This window comes from Strix uralensis, chromosome 4 (assembly GCF_047716275.1).
Source record: "Strix uralensis isolate ZFMK-TIS-50842 chromosome 4, bStrUra1, whole genome shotgun sequence".
Lineage (NCBI taxonomy): Eukaryota > Metazoa > Chordata > Aves > Strigiformes > Strigidae > Strix > Strix uralensis.
In genome coordinates, this window is record NC_133975.1 from 19,675,433 (window position 1) to 19,696,585 (window position 21,153).

General features: G+C 36.5%; 1 protein-coding gene across 3 annotated transcripts in view; it reads right to left on the reverse strand.

Annotated features, from left to right (window-relative positions):
- Positions 1–21,153, reverse strand: part of ADGRA3 (adhesion G protein-coupled receptor A3) — a 60,440-nt gene that overhangs the window by 12,223 nt on the left and 27,064 nt on the right. For all 3 annotated transcript variants that reach the window (XM_074865905.1, XM_074865906.1, XM_074865907.1), the window contains 9 exons: positions 20,982–21,142; positions 18,828–19,041; positions 17,717–17,881; positions 11,057–11,258; positions 7,901–8,050; positions 5,039–5,200; positions 4,569–4,772; positions 3,291–3,504; positions 2,927–3,135 (listed from right to left, as the gene is read on the reverse strand). In XM_074865905.1, the coding sequence (XP_074722006.1) occupies positions 2,927–3,135; positions 3,291–3,504; positions 4,569–4,772; positions 5,039–5,200; positions 7,901–8,050; positions 11,057–11,258; positions 17,717–17,881; positions 18,828–19,041; positions 20,982–21,142 (1,681 nt within the window). The remainder of the gene's footprint in view (positions 1–2,926; positions 3,136–3,290; positions 3,505–4,568; positions 4,773–5,038; positions 5,201–7,900; positions 8,051–11,056; positions 11,259–17,716; positions 17,882–18,827; positions 19,042–20,981; positions 21,143–21,153) is intronic.

Below are 21,153 nucleotides of genomic sequence, written 5' to 3' on the forward strand. Positions count from 1 at the left end.
TTCTTTCATCAGAATATAAATCTGTTATTCCTAACTAACTCACCAAGCTCATTTCAAACTAATTTAATCAGATTGCCAGTTTGATTTTTATGTATTTGGTTTTCTTTGGCACCTGGAAAAAACCCTTTGAGAAAGACTGTAAGATATTATGCCTCAGGCAGCCAATGTCATCCAATTTCAACACTACCCATGGCCTGGTTGATATCCAGCTGGAGATCCCTAGGAACTCACTGCCGTTACAAGCATGAGCAAATGTATTGTCACACACAACCAGTGAGTATCGGAGAACAAACTGTAGAATTCCTGTTGCTGCTTCCCGACTGATTACAGGTAACAAGATGTCATGCATGTATTGGTGTGAACTTAAGAGAATAAGAGATACAAAATCGCAAGGTTTACAATAACCTTCTAAGATATCTGAGAAAAGTCAGTATGCCTAGCCTAGCTAGCAAAGGCCTTGACCCAATATCAACTGAGTCAATGGAGTTTTTACTGATTGCACTGACATTTTAAATCAGATCTGCTAAAAGGAGTGAGGGGAGCCAATAACATTATTTCTGAGCTAAACTAATCCTAAATAATAATTTAATAAAAAGAGACTGACAGTAAAGTAACAGTAGAGATGACATTAAGAACAGCGCTGGGGCATTTATAGCCAACGAGCGGAACTCTGTTTCTTCTCGACTACCACTGCTGATTTTCCTCCTCTACTGTAGGCCTACAGTAATGAGATTTCAGCTGAACCTCCTGGTCATCTCTTCTATTATTAACAGTGGTTAAAATGATTTCCAAATAAATACAAAATTTTATAACTGTATCTAGATTAGGAAAGTAGGCACTCAGTTATGGGTTTCCTTATCCGAGAGAACTTTACATTATGTTCTGAAATGTATAAAGACAGGTCAGTTTATGACAACCTGCTTTCCTCTACAAACATATGTACTAAAGTAAAGTAGAGTAAAAAGGAGTAAAATAACTCTGCTTAAGTCACTTACCATCTAGCCAGGATGATGGAATATTGCGTTCAGGTCCCTCCTGTCACTACTGTTCATGTATTTGATGTTAATGACAACTGCTGAATTAAAAGCCAAACTTCTAAAACTGAACCCAAATGAATTTCTTAGGAGCTTGGGACCAGAACCCAGACTTTCACAACACTATGAAAATCTACAAATTAAATAGCTATTATGGCTTTTTTAGTTAATATATGGATAGACATTATTAAAACCTTTTTCAGCAGTTACTTAGGACATCCAGAGATTTGCAGCGTATTAACTGTGTGCAAGGAACATCTAACAGATGAACATTACGCCGTTCTCCTCCGCCTATGCCCTATTCTCCAGTCCCTACAGCCTAACATTTTGGGAAGTAGCTAAATATTTAAGGAATACCAGTTTTGAGCTAGCAGAAAAGGAAAAAAGCTGCCCCTTCCTCTACCTTTTTTGATTTCTGATTGTCAACAGTTCTCTATATCAATATCTTATTGTGAGTTATACAATCTTACCATGTATTAATCTAGATATAGTAATTTACAGCAGATTGAATATGCTCTTCATTTTTCTTCCTCCAGATGGCAGAAATGTGACCAATTTAAAGCATACTCTCTGTTTACATGCTTACTACACATACAAATGAAGTTTATTTTCATTTTAAAGAATGCTATTATGTTTTAGGAAAGGATTATATATTTTAAAAATATCAAAGAAGGGAACTATAGGATTATAACAGTTTAAAAGTAATTTAAAACAGTACTTTCAGAGGTAAAGTGAAAAGTTGCTCTCTGAGCTCTTTTCAAAAGCTTGGTATTTAAGTGCTTTTTTTATGTTTAGCTTTTTGGTATTCTACTATTTAATCCTCTTAAGAGAAAGATTTTTGAAAGTTAGACTTGCAAAACAAAAATAGCAACTTCTCATGCACTGATCATCATAAAGGAATCCTTCTTCCATATATGATTACATAAAAATACATACTTAATCCTACACAGAGCACATTAACTACAACAAAACCCACACCAGTTTACACTTAAGTTAACAATATTTCCTAAACCTCTTACTATTTCACTCAGCTTCCTACTAGCCTACCATTTTTATGTATTACATTTTATCATTTAGCATCTGTGGTGATGACTGATGAGCAGGGTAGCAGTCACCATCTGTAAAAAGGCAAGCTTCCCAGGCTAAATTCTGAAATTAAGAGCTCTGGAAAGAGTCAAAGAAAAAATCCTACTTTATAACTGTAGAACACTAAAAGAAGGTGTCTCACTCCCTTCTTCACTATCACTGTATTTTAGAACTAGTCAACCATTTTATTGACATCACTATGCTAAGACTACAGTTCAGATACTGTTTTTTAAGCCGTATTTCAAAAATATTTTGGATAGTAACTGAGTGTTTTGATTTTTTTTTTTTCCTTTCTCAATATATGTCTTCTGGTAACAGACGTTCATACTAGTGAATGAATGAATAGCTAATTTGAAGTGAAATAGCTTTTTTTTTTTTGCTGTGATCCATAACCAGAAATAACTAGGAAAACACTCCTGTGAACAGACAAAGCTAACAAATTTAATCTAACACCGAGAAGAAAGTTTTTTTCGACTGTTACCTTTCTTTAAACTGTCATTATTAGACCGACAGTCATAAAAGCTCGTTTGATTAAGTAGCTCATTAAAATGGCTTCCTATAATAAAGGACTTTTATATGAAAATTCTTTTGTGTCTAGTATATTCAGCAATTAATTCCACTCTGACAGACTTCCACTTATACCTTCTCCTACATCAACATTTATTTCTTATGTCTAGCTTTACATGAAATGGAATGTGGGAATGCCCATTTTCTTTAATAAAAAAAGAAAAACAAAAACCCAAACAGAATTGCGTTTTGAGTATTTTTAAGTTCCAGAAAGAGACATGTAATTCTAAGTGTCATACCATTAAAACTGCATAGTTGCTGAGGGAGTAGCACTGAATGGTAGTAATATTTTCATCAGACAGAAGAATGCGACAGCCATCAGATTTCCATCCCCCTTGTCCATTCAGGAGATCAAAGTCCCACTGAGCTGCAACAGCATCTGCTCCATGCGCAATGCGCCGCAGTGTCACATTTATAGGAACATGGTGACTGGCTAGGTTCAAACCATCTGTTACAAAAGAAATATATTTGCACATAAATGTGTCAACACGTAACACATTAGATGCTAAAAATCTTTTGTTAGGTATACACTAGTCGAAACAAAGGAGTCAAAAATGTTTCTTATTTTTAAAGATCATTAAGAAGTAATAATAAAAAACAAACCTATCTTCGCAAGAATAACTGGTGTTACAACTGTACGACGTTTCCCATCATCAGCCAGATTTGTTGAATTTCCTGTTGCTGGAAAAAGCTTTCCATTGCGAAACGCAATAAGCTGAAGCTTGTAGACAGATTCATCTGCTGGTCTGATTTCTCTCTTTTGCTTTTGGGTAAACAGGGATGCTGGCAACTGGATAGAAGCCTCTACAATTGTGTTCTAGAAATAAATAATTTGAAGTTTTAAAGAGAAAATTAAATTCTTTACAAAGATTAAATTAGCAACTCCTCCAACTGAACAGTGTCAGAGATGAATGTATTTAGCACACTATGTATTGTGACAAACCTATTTGACAGTGTTTCCAAGTAATCCATGATAAAAGTCAAGTCAGGTTACTAAAGTCTTAATACTTTTTTAAAAAGAAAAAAAAAGTTAAGATTCTGTAGTTACCTTACTTGTTACAGAGAATAATGTTGAAGTTGGTATCAGTAAATTTATTATAAGAGTTTTCCAGATTAGACTATTGGCAACTAGAAGCAGACAAAGAAATGCTGTAATAGTGCATTAGTACTATTCAAACGAAACACTGTATACAAACAGGTTTTTATAACTTGTATTTAAATCATACTCGGGGTAGGGAAACATGCATGCAATTTCACAGAATTACATAAATATAATTTCAAATATACACCCTGCAGTGTAGTTCAAGCACAGTGATAAAATGCAAACTGGTATGTTGGGGAATGTAGCCGAAAAAACACTTTTACAGAATATGAGGAAGTGTTTCTATTCTATACGCACCCACATATAAATGCGTGTGTGTATGTCTGTGTACGTCCACACACAATAAAATTCACCTTTCAGGTCCATTTTCTACTTCATGCTTAATTACAGTATCACCCTGAGCAGAGTATTTCAGATATTTAAGGAGACTGTTAGTATCTGATTTAATATGTAATGAAGATGAAAAAATAGCAAAATACAGCCAAGTATTATTATGAACTAGGGAGCATTTCAATTTCTATACTTATGAAAAGGTCTGATAGCATCTGTCAACTTAAGATGTTTTAATAAAGACCACACCTACTCATTAAAAATTGTGTCCATTAAAAAATTATTCTATAATCAAACTCTATTATTGTTTGCCACTTTATCTCTTGTCACAGTCATTCTGGATTACATAAAAATGCTACTTTAACACTAGAAATTAATATAAGCTTGCTTTCCAAATAGTTAATATTTAAGGTATTACAAAGTCAGTAGAGAAACAATGAGTATCCGACCTTTAAAGCCAGACTTGACAATGTATTTGAAACGTTGCACTTAAAGCTTAATTGTTTATCTAGATTTCCATCTGGATCTCTTCTCCCATAATCACTGAGTCCTGTACGGTCTGATGTAGCCACTTTCTGAAATACGGTGCATGTCATCCCAGTGAAACCAGCAGCCTTTATTACGTAAGCCTCAAGAGCAATATTTGGAGAATACTGTGATGACAAAAATCAATCATTAAATAATTTTACACAGCACAATAATAAATAATCTTAAAGGGATTCTCTGCCATAACAGAAAAAAACACCCAGAAAACTGTTTCTGTTTATCTGGCAGGGATAAATCTGTTCAGAATGTTTCTCTTCTCCCTACACAAATACTAGGCATTTCAGATAATGCCAACATCTATTAAGAGAAATAAAAAGCTATTGAAACTCAAGAGCCAGTAAAATGTCTTCTAAATAAATAAATTTATACTTACAGTAGAATAAACTTGAGCTCCATTTGCAAGCCGATACATAGCAATTTTCTGTAGACACTGTACAATTCTAGTGCAAGCCTTGGCTTCCCTTTGTGCCATCCACAGAACACGTTCATCAGCTAACATAATATTACTTGCTATGTCCACCATCACGTCACCAAGCTAACAGGGAAGAGAAATAAGACATTTTGCATCTGTGAAAGCATTCATCAAGTAGGATCATTATCAGAAAATACAAAGCGACTTGTCAGCACAAAAAGCAAAAGGAAATGGGTTGTTCCTATTTCAATCAGCACTTGTCACTCTGAAATACTGAAATACTTTGGCTCAGACATTTACCTCCATCCAAGAAAGCTGTTATGCCAAATTCATCTGTTTATATTATACTTAGAAAACAAAACCATGAGAAATACAGGTATTTCATTAAAAGCAAAGTGTGTCATACTCCACATTCTAATGTAGTAATTATTTAAAAGGACTATTTATAATCAACTTTAAACCTAAAATAAACAAACTATAAATCAAGACTAATAAAAATTTGCATATATGGGAGAAGATAATAAGAAAGGAGTAATACAGGCAAAATTAGCATGCAACCCTTCTGCTTCTCTTCCTTTTGCTACGTTGGCTTTTCTTTGATTCCTTCCTCACTTGCCTTCAATTTTGCATGAAGTGTTTTAGGTCACAGGTTATACATGAGAGACAGCAAATACCCGTAGGTACCACAGCTGCTTTCAAACCACCAATTACACTGTTGTAAGTTTATGCTCACACTCCCTACCCTGTCTTCTGTATGACAGACAAATGCAAACTATAAAGGGAAGTCATTTATTTAGGTCACCACTCTGCCAAAATTAACGAGCACCTACATTGACAACATTGACCTACACCAGATTTCCACAACATTTAAGAAATAGTGACAAATACTGGACCAAAAGTGAAGGTGAATCTATTTTCTCATTGAACTGACTGAAATACAATTCACAGTGCCTAAATTTAGAATTTAGGGACTGGAATTTTCTGCATAAAGAGAGACAGGATGGGGAAGACATCTCCTTTACCACCCAGGCTTCCCAATTCCTTTTCAGAATATTACTAGTAAGGACAGAACACAGTAGTTTCTTTTTTAATCTTTAAAAATAAAGGCAAGAACAGGAATATAAAAAATATTTACTGTTTTAAGAACTGTCTCTTTTAGGGACAGAAGCCACAATCAGTAAACATTTCCAACAGCTGACACAGAACCTCAAACAGCATTTGCAGGCTGCAGCCCTTTTTATTAAATTCTCAAGAACAAATCAAAGTTTAATTAAAGATGCTTATTATGACTTATTACTACTTGAAAACTACTAACATGTGTTACACATCAACAAATCGTGGGTTTACAGTAAGTTATCAGTATTAAGATCCTGAGGTGACTGGACTCAAGTTGTTTCATACTTTTAAAAATATTACACGTTATTCTTTCCCCTGCTTATAAAGGTACGCACAAGTTTTTCCAACTGCATTCTAACTTAAGACAATCTGCTAAGAACTTTCTGAACATTTGTCTTCAGTTTGTTTCTTCTTCTGACATAAAAAAAACTATTAAATGAAGCTTTTTATAATTTATAGTATTTATCTTTCAGAACAGCCACTGTAACACAAACTGAAGAGCTGACAATCAGATGATATAAGTGATTACAGTGTCAAGAAAAAGTTTGTAATGACCTAATAAGAAATGTGTCTTATTAATAGCTACTAAAAATTAAATTCCACTCCTTGAATATATCAGCAAATCAAAGGTTGAGTTCAAATCAAACCAATTAAGAGAAAAAACTACATTGCCTAAGACCAAAACTACCTATGAATTTAACTTAGATTTTTTCACGTCATCTATTACCTTCAAACATGGCAAAGTAAAGCCAGATTGAGTCACTCTATAGACAATAAATCACAGCTGAGAAAAGAATATCCTTATAATGTAACAAATCATGCAGCAAACTAAAACATGTTTCTATTTTCAACTGGATACAAAACCAACTATTTAATGAACTGCTTGTATAATTCCAAAATACACACACACAAAAAAATACAAGCTATGATTGTAAAAAGGAGATTTAGCCTGAAGATTCTCCAAGGAGTTCTGCAAAGAATTTACAACCAGCATTTATGGGTTGCTGAGGATGGATGGACAAATTTGGCTTTTTTTTTTTGCACAGGTTTAAAACGGAGACACTGCGGTCTCCAACTTCCCAACACGCACTGTACAGTGAGCTCAGTATAACCTCTGTTCAGCAGTGAAACAGAGAGTTCCTACCCACTGGTGGGACTATTCAACCACTCGCATTTTTCTCCCCAACAATGAGCGTTCTCTAAGATTTTATTTTAATGTCTTGTCTGATATCCTGCAAGATGTAGGAAAACTGAAAACCTTAGAGATACAGCTCAACACTGAATAAAGACAACCTACCATGGTGGGAGGGGAGAAGATAAGTCTCGTTTTATTCATTATTGAGAGGATCTCTGAGGCTTTCATTATTTGTCTTTTTAGATAAGAACATACCAATGAAAACCTGCATGACCCACTCCATATTAAATAAAAACAGACTTACTGTACCTATCTCCCTGCTCCAGTGCTGACCAGAGGTGTTACTCACATTACAGGTCCAGTGAATGCTGGATCATCTCAGCGCGAATGCAAAGTCTGTGACCATGGGTCAGCAACTTCAGGGACCTACTAAACAAACAAAAACATGGAATAGAATCTGATAATCCACTAACTCAGTGCCTGCATCTAACGGTGAGAAGGTTTCACTGCTCAGAATACTTAATGACAAACACTTTGATTATCTTTAAAGTGATGGCAAATTATCCAGTTACCTCTTTATATTTTTCAGCAAATCTTCCAAATTTCTCTATCATTTCAGCCACAAAAATAATATCCATCTTATCAGAAAAATTTGCTGCTTCAACAGTGTAAGCCAAGAGCTGTCTTGCTGTTGCCACTGCATTAGTAAGGTTGAGCGGCATCTACATAGAGAAGAAACATAAGCATTTTGAAGCGAAAATTAACTAGTAGATAGAGGAAACACTTCAGCAGTTAACAATTAAGCATCTTCCCAAAGAGGACAGCAATCCCCACAGGGATCACAGTGTTCTACGTAGCCAGGGACTATCACCTTATCTGTTAGCAAAAACATTTCCTACAAGGCAGAGAACCAGCATTTGTACCTGCAGCCAGAAACTGGGTTTTGTCCTGTTGTCCTAGAAGGGAGAGAGATGTTGCACCAAGAAAAGGAGCAAAGACGTAACTGTCAAATGTCTATTTTCCTTTGCACCAGAGCCTAGGCACAACAACACAAAGCTGCTAAAATATGGCATTTTATAGCAAGAAAAGCCAAAAGAAATTCAAACACACCACTGCTGTAACATTCACTCTTGATTCTGTAATTACAGAAAGCATTTGGAATGAAACATACACAAAACACCCACCAAGATAGATCCGCTCTATGACAAAGCTCATAATTTCATTCCTGAAACAAGTACCATGATGGAAAATTCTTCACTACATAGTACAAAACATCAACATGCCCGAGGTAGCAGGGACCAAAAAGGGGAAATTTCATGTAGTACAGTGGAACGCTGCTCAAATGTTATCAGTTCATGTTCAGGTGCTGTTTAGCCACGATAATCCAAACTAGAGATGTCCTGTCTCCATTTTTTGGTGTACACATGTCCAGTCTGCCCTACTAAATTTGCAATGTGCCACATAAGCACAACTATATATTTTTCCCTGCTGGTCTTAGCATGTGTACATAGATTTAAATGCAATTAATGGAAGATTATTTTTTTCAAAACACTAGAAGTCATGCATTTAAAGTGTAAATAAAGTTCAAAGTCATAACACACACTGAACAAAGTCAACTTTCATATTCAGATATTCTGCATAATTTCTTTGAACTTTTTCTTTAAACATGAATTTATTTTCACCTAAAACTCTATGTGCACAATACACAAACAAGAACAATGAAATGTAAATGTTCTTGTATAAATGTTACAAAGGTTTGGCTCCATTTATACTCACACCTCTACTTGACTTAAATTGCTTGGCAGAGTTCTGATGTTTAAAATGGCTCAACTACCTTTGTGTTGAAAGGCTCTAAAGATGCTTATAATATTATTACATTTAGTATTATTCTCAAATAGACAATAAATTTGTGCAGAATACTGCTAGAAAGAATTCCAGACCTACTAGACATAAAAAGAGGAAGGCTTTAGTGAGTAAAGACAACTCCTAAATCCAAAACATGCCACTTCTCCCTTTAAAAAAAAATTGAAACCTGTATTTCAGTGCAGCATACCTGTGTGCATGTATTTTTAAGCAGATAATAGGACGTTATCTACTTCACACATGGAAATTATACTTCTACCAAAAGCAGTTATAACATGAAGTAATCGAGGCTCTTGAGCAGCTGCAACTCCGAAGTTGGTCTACAGTACATAGGCAGGAGTAGTACTGAGCTGTTACAGGCCTTGCAGGGAGGTGTGAATTCCCAGGTGGGGAAAAAGCAAACTAGCAGCAAAGCTCTCAATAAGCACAAACACTCAACCTTGCTGTGTCCCAGAAAGGGATGACAAAGGGATCCCCAACATCATTTCCCACCTGCTAGCCAGTCATCAAGCACCACCACCACCCATTTCAGCCCTCGAACCTGTTTCTCGTGACCAAGCCATGTCATGCACTTCTAGTGCTACAAATGAAAGTGGATCACAAAGTTATGTCAACCCCTAAGTTTAATGTGGACCAGAAACAGGCAGTCCCTTTCTCTCCCTCCCACCCTTTCCATCTTTCTTACACAAGTGGTGCTCATGGAACCAGAGCAGGAAGGTAAAAAGCTATGTCTGCATTAGTAAGGAATTGAACACAGAGGGTGCAAGTCAGCAACTTGTATATATATAGTTCAATGCTTTTACCTCAAACTAGATTTAGGCCAAGCCACTGGACGTCAAGCCCACACTGTGTGTATGAACTGGAGACATCCAAAGGGCAAATAGCAGTTTAGATTGTGATTGTCCCAGTTAAGGGCTGTGGTGCTTCTGATACACAGTGTCAGGTTTTCTCTAAAAGAATGTGAGCTCACACACTGAAACACTCTGAACAGCCACAACACACCGTAATCCTACTCTGAGGTCAGAAAAGCACCATGGCCCATGTTAAACATAGGCAGTGCTACCGACATCATCAACTCAAGCGGCATAGCTGTATTATTTAAAAAAAAAACAACCAAAACAAACCCATTCTCATATCTCCATTTCACCTGTTGCACTGATGCTAGCTGTATGACAGTACACATTTGAAAACATCAAGTTTAAACCAGAGGTATTTTAAAATACAGTACCTACACGAACAAGGTTGGGAACATCACTGCACAACAGTGTTTGTGAAAGTATGCATTAACTAGAGATAAGCCTCAAAAGGAGTTTGGAGCTGAAACATTCTGTTTCATAGCTACATTTAAAATCTAGAATATTCTCTTGTGTCCTGGTGAGTATTATTGGATTAGAAAAGCCTAGTTAATACTCACTATTTTCCCTAGGTAACTCTCATTTGCCACACTGATTCTATTAGAGGCTTACAGCAACAGAGGTAGAGCAGAGTTTGACTACCCTATATTGTTTGAATGAAAATAGCTGTTCTCCATTACAGCTTCAGCCTGCCTTGTTCCTTTATAGCATGTGGGCAAGACACAGTATTAAGTTGACAAAAACATTCATAACTACCATTCTCTTATGCTTTACACAAGTACACCAAAAAATTAAATTTTCCTTGTACTTTCCATCTGGGAGCACTCAAAATAGGTATTAAACCGAACTCTTAACATAAACCTACAAGTTTCAGTGTTGTACTCAGAGGCATGGGTTCGTCATAATTCATCTAGACCACCTGTATTACCAGCTTAAAAAAAAATGGAGAAACAGACTTTTGAGTTTCTATTTTCTTCAAATAATTTGATTTTGTAGAAATGCACAAATTACCTGATTGAACATATAAAGAACTCGTGTCACATCGTTTGCATATTGGCACCTGGAGTAGTCCTCTTCTGCCCAGTACCCTCCCCTGTCGCATCTGCGCCAGGCTCTTCTCTCATCTTGTGAGTTGCCAGGATATATCCCACTGCCAGCAGAATAACGTGTACACAGCAGGTATGCTGTGATGCCTGCCAATGTTCTAGGCCACCTGGGGAGTCAAAAGCAAAAAAAATTAGACAAATTTACATGACAAGTAAATAAAAGGATTAAGCACTACAACAGGAAATAAAGAGACACTCAAAACTAAGCATCTCTAAACTATTTCAAGGGCCACCTTGGCTTGCATTCAGTATTTTGAAGCTGTTCATATTTGTGTACTATTAACAAAACGAGTTGCTAGTATGCTTTTTTTGAATTCTTTCATGAGGCTGCAGGTGGATAGAAAAAGGTGCTTACAAAATTACTAAAAATAGTTTAATTTTTTTTTTGTAAAAACCTTGCCTACTTCATGAAAAAATCCATACTAACACTACAAACAGTTAAACACTGCCCTGCAAGCTTTCTACTTGTCCTGTTCACATGCATCAATGTAACTTTCAAACGACTGCACTCATATCAGTAAACTGCAGGTATTAACAGAAGACTACATTTATAATAATTAAGAAACAGTAGCAGAGTACAACCACTTTGACTGATTTTGCAAATAAACTTATTACCAAATAGAAATTAATGGGAAAAGAAAATGTTCATAATGTTAAGAAAGTAGAAAATAGTTCCTTTTACTCAAAGGTATGTGGAGTTAAGCACTTTGAGAAAATGTCTAACATTCCCTCAACCTTCTCTGTAATTTTACTGCATATTTTATCTGTATAAATATATACACAGATAAAAATGAAATAAAGAATAAATAAAGAAAATTAAATTACAATACACTTCCAGTACAATGGTAATTCATGAGATCAGAACTGATTCAAAGGGAATATAAGAATAGAAGGAAGCTACGCCTGAATTAAGCTGCAGTGCTGAGAAGAGAGAGGGGACAAGGAATGCCAGCCAGTCTGCCTGTCCCCACTTCCAGCCCTCTCCCTTGTTAGGATATACATAAGCAGTATTTTATCGTTCAGAACACTAACACTTTTAAAAAGCAAAAAGCATACATATCTAAATTTCAGAATACAAAGTATCTCAAATCCAACAACCCAACATAAGGTTTAACTAAAACTGAGAGCAAAAAAATCAAGCTTCATTTGATCATCCAAGGCTTTCCCTACCACAATCAAGTCAAGCTCCTTGAACAGTCTTAAGAGCTAACATATTTTTTCTCAGTTTTAAGTATCTCAGAGGGTTTTGAACAAAGTAGTTGTCTCCGCAAATTGAAATGATCGAACAAAAAATTCTGCTAGATTACACTGTGATTTAAAGTTTGCTTTTATATCTGGCCTGCATTTCAGCAAAAAGCCACTTAAGTCACTACTATAATATAAATCAAGAGATGCTCAGAACATCTATATTTGAAAAAAAATAAAATCTGTGTTTGCAGAAGGACGGAGTAAACACCTTGAATAGTGTTCTATTTCAGGAAATTAAAATTTAAGTAATATTGCCAAAGAAGAAGAAACTGAACAAGTCAGCACCATTTTCCTTCCTTATTCACCAGTTAAGTAACTTCTCTTACTGAAGACACTGGGATTTATCAACAGCTCTCTCTCAAAGAAGAGCATAACTCCAGGGATGGACCAAGGCAAAAGGCTACATTTTTCAGTTTGATTAAATTATGCAAGAGATTAATATTTTGGAATATACTGAAAGTCATCTCTCTCTCAAATTCCTATTTATTCCTAATCAGCTCCAACAGAACAACTTCTGCATGCTCAGTAATGGAAGACACTCTTATTTCAGGCCATTTTGGCAAAGATTACTTAGGTTTGGGCAGCAAGCAACTCAAAGATAGCTGCTGGTGGCATCCTTAAAATGCACAGGTCATGGCAACAACCATAAAAGAATTCAAAGTCAGTATGGAATTTAATGGAAAAGACTAGACAATAATTACAACAAACCAAAATAGAAAACAAAGGCTTAAATTTTACTACCTTTTATAACAGCTTTGTCATTACAAATCAGTTCTCCATATTGTAGTGACATCATTTAGCTAAGAAATGGAGACTTATTATTATGACCATCACCATAGTATCTGAATACTAGAAGAGACAGAAGATTATATGGGTATTGTAGCAGAGACTCATCCAGCCTAGCAAATATGTATACACATATATTTAGAGCTTCAGCAGCCACCAAGAAATTAACAAAAGTGTCACCATTCAACCTTCATCAGAAATGAAAACTTACACCAGAACTGGTGGCAATGGAGATGGTTAAAAAAGAAAAAAAAAAAATTTAAAAAGAATTAGCAATGCCAGGAATTATATACAGGTATTTTGAAGAATGTAAATTAATTCAAGAACAGATATAGATTCTGCAATGGTAATGTAAATTATTCATCACCTTTTCTCCCATATAGAAGAAAAGCCAGCAGAAAGGACAAAAATCTTCCTTAGAAAAATCACAGCCGCCTGTGAGGCGGATGAGGGCATACAATACATGCAAATATATCAAAGTCTCTGAAATTTCTGTGTGGACAAATTAAAATAAAGTATGATCAACACAGACTGGAAAAACAAGTACAAAGATGAGCTACTTCTATGCTCCCACTTCTTATGGACATATAATGAGCCTTCAGAGAATGAAGCCAAAAGGAAAACAGGCAAATGAGGACAAACTCGTAAGTCAGCTGGCACAGCTGTTGGAAGACATGCAGGCCCACAAATACCTTGCATAATACACCCAAACCTCATCTTCCAGAATGCAGAGTCAGGTTTCCAGAAACACCGACACTGGAGTGCCAAAACACCATTTCCAAAACAATTGTATCAACACTGAAATTTTTGTATTTAGGTTTCCACATCAAAGATGCCACTTTGAGAGGGATAGCTGTGTGTGTCTTTAGAGACAGTTTTCTAGAAGTTGTATTTTTCCAAAGCAATTTTAGTTAAAGTGTGGTCAGCTCAGTTTTGACTGAATGTATCACCCTACAGACTGTGGTCCTGACAGATGTTGTATGACACAACCTCCAAGACAAATATTTTCACTGAAAAATGCCATGTGCCATTCCTTTCCTCACTATTCACAACTAGTGCTAAAGAATTAGAAAAAGAGAGACAAGAATGAAACACTAAGACTCACATGAAAAACAAGTTTTTCAGAAGAGCTTTAATTATTATCTTTTTAAACAAGCATAATTTCTAAACTATATATATCTTCTGGAACTTCTGTAGTCATCAAATGGAAAAAAGTGAGTGTCAGTCTCTAACACTACTGCAAAGGTTATTAGATTATCACAAGATTATTTGCCTTCTCTCCCTGTTCTTCGCTCTACTTCCCCTATTTTTTTAATCTATCTCTTCCCTTTTGTTACTGTCCTTTTATTCCTACATTTACTTTTCATTCATTTCCCTACACAGCATTCTACCATCTTCTTCTCAAAAGAAAACTAGCAATGCCAGTCAGTCATATAGTTGTGCTACCTTTATAACAAATTTAGATACCTACAGAAACATTTTACTAATAAAACTAATGTATTACTTATAATGTGTTATGCTAGGCTTTCCACTAAACCAGACATTAAAGATGGGCAATTTAAAACTCCCAGCTTTCTACCATAATCTCACATACACAAAAATTACACAAATGCGCAGTGTCACAAAGAGAAGCACTGCGTGGAGAACAGCATCCCTTATCCTCTTTCCTTCCCATTCATAACACCCCTTGTGCAGGTACAAATCTCTTTGCAGCCCAGTGGTGAATGAGATAGGGTAACTGATTTCATATGTAACTATGCTTCCCTTATTCCCTATTTTTGCTAAGTGAATGTTAACCTGGACCATTCTCAGTCATGAACTGTTTCCTCCTAATAGCTGTATGCGATGAGCTGATGAGGCAGTCTCCACTTCCCATGAAGCCAAGGAGGACACCCCTCCACCAGGCTCAAAAGGTAATTAATGACACAAAATTCTCATCATGCAAACAAAGGCTACATAAGTTTGGCTGCATTCTTAATTTTTTGTGAGCCTAAGCCTGAATATCTTTCACAGTTTACCCAACTGCTAGCAGAAGTGCAAATTTGGACTGTATTAACACTCTTATTTCATCACTGTTTATAATTAGGTGCTCAGAATTTATCACATATACATGAGAGTAGACAGCTGTGAGGGAAAAGATGGTTCATTTACATTTAAGTACTGTAATTTCATTTCAGGAAAAAAAGCCAGACCATGAGATTATAAAAGAATCCTTTGCTTCATGCATATTAATTCTGTTTTGAAAGCATTCATTTCTTTAAACCAGCACTAACTCTCACAGTTACAATGAGTTTTTATATCATAATTTCATTAGCTTACAGGTAGTCTAATTTTTTTTATTACATCCTAGCAATTCCCTAAATTCAGAATGACAATTACAGTTTTAAGATTAATTATGCCCAGTGAATATGTTTTCAAAGGGATGATTCTTATATATGAAAGAATTCTACCAACCACCAGAGTAAATTTTTTCTAAACACAGCAGTTGAAGGATTTACTGAAGCTGAAGCATTAGGTTACATTTTAACATGCAAACTGTATTTTCAGTTTAATCATAGACTGTAACATTCAGGGATATTATCTGAGTAAGACTTGTAAGGATATCTAAGGTAAAAAAAATAAATTCCATGATGAAGACAGTTTTTGCCTAATCTTTATAAACGCATGCTAAACAACTATTACTGAGCCAAAGACACTGAAGACAAACATCCTCCTTCACTACACTTTGCTGTCCTATCTCTGAAGGGATAAAAATCTAGCTGCCAGTTTTGAAACAGCTTCCAAGCTAAAATGACTAACCAGTTCCAACTAAAAAACTATAAAATCAAATTCACCTAGGATCATTTACAGCCATCTGCTCAGAACCATTTTCTCACTAGTCAAAGCCTTATTTCCATATGGTCTCAAAGGTGAAAAATTACTCTTTATTATTACTCTACCTAAACTACAAATGGAAGTCTGTTATAGTAAAACCAGACATAGTGAACTTTTTGATAAGCTGAACATTTCCTGAAATCTTATTTCTTTCTACTGAATTCCAGAGGGGGTAAATCCTATTACACTGAACAGTCACTGAACAGCACAGGTTAATTTAATGGAAAACACTTTGAAATAAGCCTTTACCATCTGTTTTCACCTCTAATGGCAAATCAAAGAAGAGCGATTCACACTTGTATCATAAAAAAATGCATAAGTGATTTAAATAGATGTGTTCTTTGATGAATACAGCATGCATCTGTTTGACTTTCTTCACCTTTTATCTTAAGCAGGAAGTTCTCATTTTCTAATGTTATGCTTATCCCTGCAGTTGAAACAACCACAGTGTAAAAAGTTTCTTATATAAATAATTCCTTACAGTGCAAAAGCGACACTCTTCAGCACTTCCAAATTGCCTCTGTGCAAGTTATCTTAACACTACTTCTCCTTACAGTTCCTCATACTCAGCCACCCTTCTCAAACTGTCCAAACTGATGAACATAAACAAGATGAACTCAGGACAAATGCTCTCAGTGAAGACTTTACCTCTCTTTCTGCTACAACTGGAGGCGGCCTTCTGCACTTGAAAGCTTCTCTCCCCCACAAACTATGTCCTAGCAACATGCTTTAACTTACTTTTTATTTCTTAAAAGATTTATGGTCTTAGCTTAGCTGTACAGAAAGACGATGACTTTAAAGAACTCTAAAGTACACAGCGAAAGGAAGACAAGTTTATACATGTAAAGAGAATATCAACACAGCCAAGCAGAGTAAGTAAAAATAAATGAGTGGGTAAAAGCAGTTATTACAACATTAAGAAATGCTACAAACCGTAGTGAAAACATACACTAATTCTCAGTAGTAACTACTGCAGGGAGGTACAACACAGAGTAGTTATAAAGGGAATTACCTTACATATAGAGAATCTATACAGAAGCTACCTGTTACAGCTGGCACCTCCAGGCGTAACGTGTTGTTACAGTGACCAGCAGCAGAAAGATCAGAAAAGGGAAAACAGGTGAAGAGGTAAGAACAAAAGATAAAATACTCCGCAATACCCAACACAATGGAACATCAGAGCTACCACTACAGTCCCAACAATCATTAAAAGGAAGCACCACTCATACTATTTATGCTAATACTCACAGGGTAAAAAAAAAAAACCTCTATTACATATTTCTTATACAGTGATTTTGTCCTACAGGAGCAGGAGGGTTTTAAAAACGCAATGATAACCTGGTGGAACCCCCCCCAGTCAGTATGCAGTCCAACTCTTAAACTCACAGATCATCTATTCCAATAACTTCATCTATGCATTTCAAATATCATAGCTTACTTTGCACCTCTTCCAATGATGTGAGTTAACAGGCTCAAAGTTTAACATTTCAGGGTACAGTTGTGTCCACTTCTTTCAACACACATTAATTTAGAACAGTATTACACACCAGTTACAAACAAATATCCACATAGGTGCCTTGAAAGCATACTACCTTATTTAAAAACAAAATTAAATGGACTTGAATTTTCTCTGGAAAAAAAAAAAGCGGTTACCAACCTGAAATCCCCTTTATTGTTCACAACCCTCTCTGGAGGGCAGTACTGCGCAGAACTTTCTAACACCACAATGTCTACTGTCCTTGTGTTATTCCCACGTCTGGTTTGTACATGGCAACCCCAGTTTCCTGTGGAGCCAGCCTGAATGTTTGAGATTGTCAGTGCACTGGGAATATAAAATAAACAAATAAAACCCAAGTCTCACAATAACATTTATATAAGCTTTTATCAAAAGATGAATCAAGTACAGAAAGACAGTGAAAGAAACAACTACTTACATACAACTGTGAGTGATCTTACAAAAACAGAGCTATCTATGAATCAATGTACTGATTGTACGTATGTACAAAGAATATTTACTATTCTTCTAGCTCTCAATTTTTCCAAGGTAGGAAAGAAAAAGAACAGCCATGTGAAAAAGTTCCTTGACTTCAGAAAGAAGAGATGAGAAGTCCAAATTCCCCAAGTGTTTTATAGTTGCTCCAGAAAGGCCAAACTAAAATAACTTCCCCAATGCATAATTTGTGACAAAGTTAGAAGCCCTAATCTACTAATACAATTACAGGATATATAACTACTCTGTAGATGCTGAATGAGTCAAAAATCTGCTGCAGGCAGAATAAGTTATATTTATAGATCTCTGCTGGAGAACTTCAGTAGTACCAAATGTGGTGTGGTCAAAAGGAAGAGGAACTAATCCATGAGTAGTTCACTTAAATGCCTTGTTTTCATAATTTTCGTGTTCCAAGAGAACAAATGTAGCCTACCACAAACATATTTCACATAAACTGCATTGGGTAAACCTTGGAGATCATTAAAACCCAACTGCAACAGTCCTGTGTAACCTGCTCTAGCTAACCCTGTTTTAAGCAGGTGGCTTTTGACTAATCAAATCTCTACAGCTGCCTCTTCAAACTTGACAGTTAGCAACAGTGACCAAACCCAGGTAATTTAAGAGATGTGTGAAGTTACAGACTACTTCCCTACTTGGGATGTTTCTGTCTACACATGTTCACTCAGCAAGGATATGAGGGGTCCTTACTGGTTATGGAAGGAGTCACTAAATCAGCGCAGAAAATGAGTGGGAAATATTTTTCTCTTTATAGATTCACCTTGCAATCAGTGAGCAGTTATGAATCATGTTTTTTTCAACAACAATACCCTGGGACTCATCAGTTTCCACTATCTTTCCATCCTGATACCACAAGACTTGCATGTCTTGATCAATATATGAAGCCATACATTGGAAAGGTAGACTATCTCCTTCAAAGACAACCTGACGGTGAGATGGAGTCATATAGAAAGATGGTAACTCAAGCGGCGGTTCTAGAATTCAAGAAATAAAAGCACACTTAATAGCAAGTATGTGTTATATACATAATTTTCAAAAGAGGAGAAAAATACACTAAATGAGTATCAATTACTGATATAACTTATAAACTTATAAACTGCATCTTGCAAGATCTATCGAAAAACTACATTTGATGCATCAGATACTGAAAAATACAAATTCTCATCATATTTTTTCAAAATGTGTATTCCTTTAATGTAACACACTTAAAATCTTTTGCTAGGCCACATCCAAAAGAGTGAAAAATATAAACTTGAATGGAAAATATATTTATGCACTTTATTTCTTCACAAATTTTCACTATTAAGATTTCAAAATGACAAATACATATATTTTATTATTTTGATGGAATAATTCTAACACAACAAAGACGTTAAGCAAATTGGTTTCATCACAGCAAGAAGGCTAATCAACAACAGAATCACCATTAGGAAAGTAAGTCAAAATGAAGACCTTGTAAATTCAGAAATTTGAGCTTGGAATAATTTTGGTATCTTAAGTCAGATAGGTGGACTTTGGATAAAAATTAATAGTTTCTGATTCCTCTTGTGAAGCTTAGGTAAAAAAAAATCCCTGAAAAACATGGATTAACAGGAAAAAGGAGTTGATCTCCAGAGAACGCTACCCATCCTTAGTTTCTTCAGATGAACATCCACAATCAACAATTTATTTATTATTTATTTCCAAAAGCAAACACCACCATCACAACTAAAGATCAGCCTTTGAAAAGAATCGCTATTACCACTTGTATTGGGTTTGGTGGCAAGTTTTTGGTAGTGGAGGGCCACAGAGGTGGCTTCTGTAAGAAGCCTTCCCTATGTCTGACAGAGCCAATGCCAGCAGGCTCCAAGATGGACCTGCCACTGGCCAAGGCTGAGCCCATCAACAACAGTGGCAGCATCTCTGGGATAACATATTTAAGAAGGGGAAAAAAAAAACCCAAACCCTGCAGGGGCAACTTCAGCCAAAGACAGGGGCGAGAATACGTAAGAGAAACAACTCTGCAGACACCAAGGTCAGAGAAGAAGGAGGTGGAGGAGGTGCTCCAGGCACCAGAGCAGAGACTCCCCTGCAGCCCGTGGTGCAGCCCATGGTGAGGCCGGCTGTGCCCCTGCAGCCCATGGGGGTTAACGTTGGAGCAGATCTCCACCTGCAGTGCGGGGAGGACCCCACACTGGAGCAGGGTGATGCCCAAAGGAGGCTGTGAGCCCCTGGGAAGCCCGTGCTGGAGCAGGCTCCTGGCAGGACCTGTGGACCCATGGAGAGAGGAGCCCACGCTGGAGCAGGTTTGCTGATAGGACTTGTGACCCCGTGGGGGACCCAGGCTGGAGCACTTTGTGAAGGACTGTCTCCTGTGAGAGGGACTCCACACTGGAGCAGGGGAAAAGCATGAGGAGTTCTCCCCCTGAGAAGGAAGGAGCAGCAGAAACAACATGTGACGAACTGACCGCAACCCCCATTCCCCATCCCCCTGCACTGCTGAGGAGGGGAGCAGGAGGTAGAGAAAAATCAGGAGTAAAGTTAAGCCCAGGAAAAAGGGAGGGGTGGGGGAAAGGTGTTATTAAGATTTCGCTTTGTTTCTCATTATCTTACTCTGATTTGATTGGTAATAAATTAAACTGATTTCCCCAAGTTGAGTCTGTTTTGCCCATGATGGTAATTGGTGACTGATCTCTCCTTGTCCTTATCTTGACCCATGAGCTTTCTGTTATATTTTCTCTCCCCTGTCCAGGTGAGGAGGGGGAGCGATGGAGTAACTTTGGTGGGCACCTGGCATCCAACCAGAGTCAACCCACCACACCACTATCATAAGTGCTGAATTTCAGGCAAACAAAGCAATAAAAAGTCTGTTCACTAATATTTACAGAATATGGAATGCATTAGAAAATAAGTATCAGTTGTCAGGAGTGCTTACCACAGGTTAGAAGCTCCTGCTTAACACCAGTCACCGTCTGCGACTGAAGTGACTTGGGATAGGCACATTTAGTTTCACGTACTGTTATATTTCTTTCTTTTAACCACTGATGCATCCACAGTATGTTGCAATCGCAAAGAAGATAATCAGTCTGAAACTCTCTGCAACACAA